Source organism: Podarcis muralis, chromosome 7 (assembly GCF_964188315.1).
Source record: "Podarcis muralis chromosome 7, rPodMur119.hap1.1, whole genome shotgun sequence".
Taxonomy (NCBI): Eukaryota; Metazoa; Chordata; class Lepidosauria; order Squamata; family Lacertidae; genus Podarcis; species Podarcis muralis.
In genome coordinates, this window is record NC_135661.1 from 1,745,289 (window position 1) to 1,753,009 (window position 7,721).

Below are 7,721 nucleotides of genomic sequence, written 5' to 3' on the forward strand. Positions count from 1 at the left end.
TGTTCATCTTGTGGCACCTCTGCCTGAACATACATCTGAGAATTTGCCTTCCCCTGAAGACCTTTCTCAGCAGAAGCATCCCTCCCTGCCCTCCGTACGTCTCACTCACATGTTCCATAGGATGCCATGTCTTGATTGTGGATGAAACTGGCATCCCGGAAAGCCAGATGACCTAGAGAGAGAAAGAGGCAAGAAAAGGGACGTCATCTTGGTGCAAAGCAAGCGGAGACAGAGGCAGCTCGGCAGGAGGACAGGTATGCTCTAGAGGCCTCCACCCTCACGGAGCACTCAGAGCAAGATCTGGGCACAGATGGAGGCCTACCTAGCAGGTGGCCTGGGGACATGTCCATCCTCCCTGCCATTGTTACCAAGACGTTTCTGTCCATCCCTACCAGGGAAGAACGTTGCTTGACTTACCCAGAAGCAGAGCTGCCACCCTGGAGACTGCTGGCAGACTGTTGGCAGACGGCTGCGTACATGATAAGGCAGCACTCCGAAGGATCTTCTTGCTGAAGGTCTTGCTCTGTGGGCAAAGACAAAGGAGAAGTGGCATCAGAGAGGCTTGAGAGCGCAGCAGAAGAGCCTTGCACTCCCAAAGACATGCCTGGGCAAAGCTGCCAACAAAGGCAGAGGGACCTTACCATATGCTTGGCAGCCTGGTGGAGAGCAAAGTGGAGGCTAAATTTGTTGGAATGAGCCCACCACTTGACTTCTGGGGCTAGATGGGAAAGAGCCCTCCTTGCGGCCTGCAACACAAGAAGAGAAGAGGGTTACAAATTGCGGTACATAGTCTCGGAAGCTCCTGAGAACAATCCCTCCCTCCTACTGCATAAGTCCACCTCTTTGGCCCTCACCTTGGCCACTTCAAGGTCCTCGTCTTCGAGGTGAATGAGGACCACAACCAGTTCGTGAATGGCTTCCTCTTCTGTTGTTGTAATGGGAAGTCTTTGGTCTCTCGCCCAGCCCCGAAGCAGCCCCAGATGTTCGATGGCTGATGCCCGGACGGAGGCTTCCTCCTATAGGCAGAAAATATCAGAGGTTGTGTTTCTCATCAGATCACTTTCCAGAGGAACACCCTCCTGAAGCCAGAACATCTCCGCTGCATGCCAGTCTAACCCCCACCCTTCCTCTTCCAAAGCATTCCTCCTCCATTGGGTGTGGTGTCATGTTTCCCCTCATACTCACATGGGCAGCCAGGCCGCAGTAGGTTGCCGCCAGCATCTCCAGGTCTTCCTCTCCCAGTTCCCTGGAATGGTAGGCTTGGTCTACCATCTCTATCAATTCTGGGAGGACATCAGCTTCTACATCAGAGAGGGAATCCCTCAGGAAGGAAGGGTCCTACACAAAAGAGAGAATCTTTTCAAAGGTCTGAAAGGCCTCACGCCTTTTAGCACAGGCCCTTCAGTATTGTGCCAGCAAAAGAGTGCTGGGCCATGATTAGAATCAAGATCTGTACCCCCCCCCCTCCTCTGAGCATCACTTGCCATGTCAGAGTCCAGAAGCAGGGATATCCCTCTGAGACTGAGCTTCCGGACTTCCAGGCAGTCGTGTTCCAGCCAGTTGAGGAGCTGCTCCAGTGTATCTTCACAGGGATAGACCTCCAGACGGCAGCTGAGCAGCTAAAGAGGCCCAAAGAGAAAGAAACCCTTCAGGGATAAGAGGCTGAGGCAGGTTCTCCTTTTACCCACCATTTGCAATTCTGCACAGAGCAAACCCACTGAAGTGAATGGACCAAAGTTTGCCATGTACATCAAATCCAATGGGTCTACTCTAAGGAGCACTAAAACAGGCAACAGTCCTTAGGCTCAAAGTAGCCCAACACTCGGCAGAAACCAAGCCAGGGCCTCCTTGCTGCACCCATTTCCGCCCGCGTCAGTCCCCCTCACCTCAATGTAGATAGCTGCCGCGACTTGTGGCATCCCGGCAAAATCCTGGTCCTCGAGAGCAGCGATGATGCTTTCCACCATGGGAGAGATCCACCAGCGTTGTTTTCCGACGGCTCTGAAATGGAGAAGGAGATCTTGGTAAGGAAGGGAAAGACACCGCAGGAAGCAAACGGGCACAGTCCGATCCCGTGCCTTCAGCTCCGTTTGCCAGACCACTGGGGAAGGTCACCGCGTTCTTCCTCTTACCTCACCATGGCAGACAACCCCTGGCTGAAAGTCTCCCGGCAGAAAAGTTGGTCAACGATGGCCGCCTCCACTTGCTCTCCAGTGGTGCCAAGAAGGAGGTGCAGAACTTCCTTAGCCCCTCTGGAACCAAAGCAAGGCCAGTTTTACCAGGAGGGTCATTGGCACACACTCACATTCCTTCCCCAGCAGCCGCCTGAAGGAGAGCCTCCCTTGGAAAACCAAGCTGGACTGGAAACCCCCCGAGGCTGAAGGGGAAAGGACTCCATTGGTCCCTTTGCAACACACTACTCACCCGAGGAATTCCTGATAGTAGTGGAAGTTGACAACCATCCCCAGGAGAGCGATCAGCAGCTGTGGGAAGTTCCAGCGCACAGCTGCCTTGTAGTCCTCCATCCTGAGGATGGCGTGCCACAGGCTGGTGAGATGTTGCTGGAAGAGAGAGGGGTGCAAGTCACTTTCTCTGCTTTTCTGCAGAATACAGGAACCCCTCGATATTACCCTGGGAAGAAGGAAGCCAGAAAGCAGGTGGTTGGTCCTTACCACTTGGGTGGCAGATTCCGCCAAGGGGCTTTGGTAAATCTGCTCGGCCATGAGATTGAGCAGTTGTTCTGGATCGGCCGATGGTAAAACCTCCTTCCATACTCTCTCGCAGTCTCTGTGAATGCAAAAACAAGAGCAATGGTCAGATTCAAGTCTTCTGCTTGCTGCCATGCTCCAGAGAGAGGAAATGGCAGCAAGGGCTTTCTGAGCAAGCCCTGCAGCTTGCCAACCTCCCCCTTAGCCCAGTAGAACCTGGAGGGCTCCATACCCGAAGGGAAACTGTTGGAGATATTGCACCACTTGGTCCAGGTGGTGGTGCGCCAAGATGGAGAACGCGAAGACGGCCATGTTCCTGCCTTGCACTGTAGGCCCCTGGGCGATCTTATAGAAGGCCTCCAGCAGCACCTCCACCTGTCAGAGAAAAGGAGAGGGTTGCTTGGAGAGTACAAGGAAGCGGGGCTGTCTCCATCCCTCATTGAAAGAGGGACCCTTGACCTGTGCCACCACAGCCTCTTCCTTCCAAGGTACCACTCAGGGTCCTGGGGAGTATTGGTTGCCTCCCCTACACCAAAGCGGAGAATCTTCTTCTCTCCTACCTTTGAAGACGCCTTACCTTCACTTTTGTGCCGCCAAACTGCTTGATGAAATCTTGCAGCAGGTGGGAGATGTCCAAGGGGTCGAAGCTGCTCTCAAGAACCAGGTCTCTGGCCAGGAAGCACATGGCCTCCAAGAGCTGCTCCGCAGGGAGAAAGGCGCCAAAGACCTGAAGCGAGAGAGGAAGGTCAGAGATGCCCACAGGGCAGGGCTGGGGAGCAGAAAGCCCAGGTGCTGCCTCTGCGGAACCCAGAACATGTGGCTTGAGAGACAGCGACTTACCCTGACAAGAGAGTAACAGTTATTCACGAACAGCCCAGGAACCGGTCCTCCGGTGGATTCGAGGACCTGCTCAGCTCCGATGATGAGCATTTGGTTCCTTAACGTTCCTGCCAGTGTCTCTGCAAAGGAAAGCCAAAGGGTTAGTTTGGGCCTTGCTCACCCCACCCCATGCTGGGATGCATTCTTCCAGTCTTACCTTCGTTGTGCCGCAGGATGGGCAGAAGATGGCAGAGAGCCTCTGCTGCCCGCTGCCTGCTCTCCGGGTCCGGATCCAATGCACAAAGGCAGGAAATCGCCACCAGTTGGCCATAGGAGCATGCATGAATCACTGCCAATGGCTGAGAAGAAACCCAGAGAAGGGACTGATCACCATTTTTCCTATAACATTTTTATTCCAAACATTCCAAAACATTTAGCATCCTAAACCTAAACCCTCTTTTCCTAATGTTTGCTTTTTTTCTTCTTTTCTCAGCCACTTTACTCACTATGGCCCAGCTCTGTTCTCCAAATTGAGTATGTGCTGGGATGCCTGATCGTCCCTTGGGCACCTTGCAGGGTGGGCCTAGAAGCAGCAGCCTGAAGGCCTTGACAGCCCTGCATGGTTGCAATGCTTCCCTTCAGTAAAGCCACTTCTGAGCTGGAGAGGAGGTGGGGTTGTGGGCTTCATGCCCTCCCCCCACGTACTCGGGGCTGGCTTGCAGCCCCCGCGAGAGCAGGGAATCCTCGGGCGTGTCATCTCCCTTGCCAGCCAATCGGCTGGCCTGGGAGGCGTGGCCCGCGCTATTTAGGGCCGGCGCGCCTGAGGATTTCCCTCTTTCTCCCAGCGCCCCAGCTGCTCCGGTTTTCCCACCCTCCCACCCTTTAGGTTTGGCTCTTTGACATTGCTATGGACTTCGGTTGGTCGCCGTCAAGGGGCCTGGTAGGAATTTTTTCCACTTGGCAAATTGGCACCGGCCTTTTGGCTTTTTGCCTACCTCATAGCAAATCGTCACAACTTCCTCGGCATTGGCAGTGAGGCATTGGTAAGGGTATTGTTATGCAGATGAGTGGGGGGGTGGAGGAAGCGCCATCACCTTCCCCCATATCGAAGGGTAGTCCGGTAAAGGATTCCGTGGGGCGTTGCCCTGTCCGAAGCCTATGGAGGTGTGGGCCTAAGGCATGCCCCCGAGCGGTGACCCTGGGGGAGCTCCTAGTTGATGTACATCAGCAGGACTCCCCCTACTGGTGGTTAACCCTTGCCGGTCTTCTAGCAATCAGGCTGAAGCCGGTTAGTCGATAGGACCAATGCCTAAGCCAATACCACTCAATTCCTGTAATCAATAAAGTTGTGGCCTAATTTTGCCCATTAACCTAAAATACTGGTGTCCTGTGTCTTTATTTCCGTGGGGGAGGCGGGAACTCGCCACGCAACTCACATGTTCCTGGATCTTCTGCAGGAAGGCGCAAAGATCTTGGAGCGCCTTCCTTCGGATCATCCCACTCTTTATTGTTGCGACGAAATCCATAAGTCTGTTGTTCAGCTGCTCTCTGCTGCCGCTTTCAGGAGGAAGATCAGCTGCATCCAGAGAAGCTGTGGTTGGGATGCTGAGGGGAGACAGGAGTAGCACTTTTGTCAAAAGGGTTTATTGCCTCCCATCCTTCAAAGACCCCAAGCACCACCACCATAGAAATGGACCGGGGTTTTTTTAAAAAGCAATTGATTATGGGGGAGGGGATTAGCACAGGATTACCTTGGAGGAAGATCCTCCCCATCTTCCAGGCCGATTTCCGATATTTGATCTTCATCAAAATCAATTCCCTGTCCATGAGAAAAGAGAAACAGGAACATCAGAATGTGAAGAATGGATCAGACCCATTCATGTTTTTGTGGTCATCAGGAAATCACAGACGAGGTAGGTTGGGAAACAAACTGAAAATCTCTGGCCTCCATTTCCTTAGAGACCTTATTCATCCTTCTATTCATTGAAGCCTTCGGTTAAGAGTTTGGGTGTAATCCTTGACACCTCCCTTTCCATGGAGACGCAGGTTACAACAGCCAAAGTGACATTTTTCCACCTTCGCTTACCTTACCCGCCCCAACCTGGCCACAGTGATCCATGCGATAGTCACCTCCAGGCTTGACTACTGTAATTCGCTCTACGCGGGGCTGCCCTTGAAGCTGTCCCAGAAACTCCAGCGGGTGCAGAATGCTGCAGCGAGGCTCCTCACGGGGTCTCTGCCATGGGAGCATATTCACCCAGTGCTTTTCCCGGTGGAGTACAGGGTCAGATTTAAGGTGCTGGTTTTGACCTTTAAAGCCCTTCACAGCCTAGGACCCTCGTACCTATGGGACCGCCTCTCCTGGTATGCCCCACAGAGGACCTTAAGGTCCATATATAGCAACAACCTAGAGGTCCCGGGCCCTAAGGAAGTTAGATTAGCCTCAACCAGAGCCAGGGCCTTCTCAACACTGGTGGAACGCTCTGTCTCATGAGACCAGGGCCCTGCAGGATCTGATTTCTTTCCGCAGGGTCTGTAAGACAGAGTTGTTCCACCTGACCTTTGGCTTAGAATCAGTTTGATTCCCTCCCCCTCTTTCTATTTCCTTTTCCCTCCTGTGAAGAGGCTGCATCCTAATGTTTTAATGTTGTATCTTAATCTTTTAAATTGTATTTTAATCAACATTTTTTTATTATTGGTTGTTAGCCACCCTGAGCCCAGTCTTGGCTGGGGAGGGCGGGGTATGAATAAATTTTATTATTATTATTATTAGTAAAGGAGCCCCTTTACTACATGGTGGCAGCGGTGGGATGGAACTTCCCTGCAGAAAGGCACTTTGATTTTAAATTGGCACGAATCTTTTGTGTACTAAGGCGTTTTATTTTTGGGGGGGATAGAGATAGTCAGGAATTATGGAAGCCGGGGCTCCCCAGGAATACACTTTGCGAACTGTGGACGAATGGGGTCCGGGTGGAGAAGGCAGTTCCCTTCCTTCGGAGACAACCCCCCCCCCAACCCCCAAGTCCCAGAGTGGAATCTGCCTCCTGGTTTTCGGGAGATCCCGAGTCGGAGAGAGAGTTGGTGGACGCCTTAAGAACTGTTTGGAAGGGTGGGCAAGAGTCCTGCAACTTGGAGAGAGAGAGGGGCGCGCCAGTTAACCACCCCTTGTCACCTTGTGAGGAAGTGGAAGCTGGGATGGCCTCCACACGTCCTAGAGGGAACTATCTTGTTTATGCAGAGCCTAAACTTGAGATGGAGTTTTCAGAGGGCGATGCGGTTGAGTGGGTGCAAAACCATTCTTATGGGGCAGAGAGTCAGCCGGATGGCTTATGAGTATCAAGATCTGCCGCAGCAGCTGCAAGAAGTGTCTGTGGGAGACCACCGTCGAGAGTGTCCATCGTGCGACATTCGCAGAACGGTGAGACGGCGTTCCCCCACCCCAGGACGGGTCTACTCGCCAGTAAGAGCTTGGGAAACTTGTGGAGCGGTGCGATGGTACGCGGCGGAGAAGAAGGAGGAATTTCTCCCTAGACCCTCGCGTGTATACGCGGCGGTGGACCACCTGCGTCCGGAGGGATGAGCGTCTCGACATCCTGTTCCAAGGTATGACTACAGTCACGAGGAGCCACCAGGAGAAAATGGCAGGCAGTCTCCTCCGGGGCTAACTTTGAGCAACCTTAACTGGGGGGCATTTCCGAAATATCAGCCCCCCACTGATGTTCTGAGTTATCTGACTCTTTTTGAAGTAACCTGCCGAGATATGGGGGTGTCCCTGAAAATGTACATGCCAATTTTGCACTCCCTAATTTGTGGAGACCTAGCCGAATTGATGGGCCATCTCCCCTCATCCCAAATCCATGACTATGAGCGCTTAAAAAAATTAGTCATGCACTTGTCAAAAATGTATAACTTGCTGTTGAAATGGAATACACAAGATGAAACGGTGAAATCTGCTATGATTAAATGGGCACAAGATGTTGGTCATAACATTATGTTTGCTGACTGGGAACAGTTGTGGACCACAGGTATGAAATTTACGGCATGTAATTCCTTAAGAGAGAATATTATGAAAATGATATACAGGTGGTACATGACACCAGTCAAGCTTGCAAAAATCTATCACTTGCCTGATAACAAATGTTGGAAATGTAAAGAAAATGAAGGTACATTCTTTCACCTTTGGTGGATGTGCCC

The 7,721-nt window shown here is 52.3% G+C and overlaps 1 protein-coding gene across 1 annotated transcript; it reads right to left on the reverse strand.

Moving 5' to 3' along the window:
- Nucleotides 1-371: 371 nt before the first annotated feature.
- Nucleotides 372-5,499, reverse strand: LOC144328286 (uncharacterized). The gene is made up of 16 exons (XM_077930932.1): nt 5,491-5,499; nt 5,279-5,346; nt 4,964-5,132; nt 3,745-3,886; nt 3,549-3,667; nt 3,286-3,435; nt 2,941-3,083; nt 2,673-2,787; nt 2,425-2,561; nt 2,133-2,252; nt 1,887-2,001; nt 1,485-1,619; nt 1,186-1,338; nt 855-1,016; nt 642-746; nt 372-523 (listed from the first exon to the last, which is right to left on the reverse strand). The coding sequence occupies exons 1-16, from the start codon at nt 5,497-5,499 to the stop codon at nt 389-391; spliced, it is 1,977 nt and encodes a 658-aa protein (XP_077787058.1). The 3' UTR covers nt 372-388.
- Between the last annotated feature and the right edge of the window lie 2,222 nt (nt 5,500-7,721).

Coding starts and splice junctions, on each gene's coding strand:
- LOC144328286 (XM_077930932.1), bottom strand. Junction 1,339..1,484: donor TGCTTCTGGACTCTGACATG/GCAAGTGATGCT, acceptor TCTTTTGTGTAG/GACCCTTCCTTCCTGAGGGA. Junction 1,017..1,185: donor ACTGCGGCCTGGCTGCCCAT/GTGAGTATGAGG, acceptor TTCTGCCTATAG/GAGGAAGCCTCCGTCCGGGC.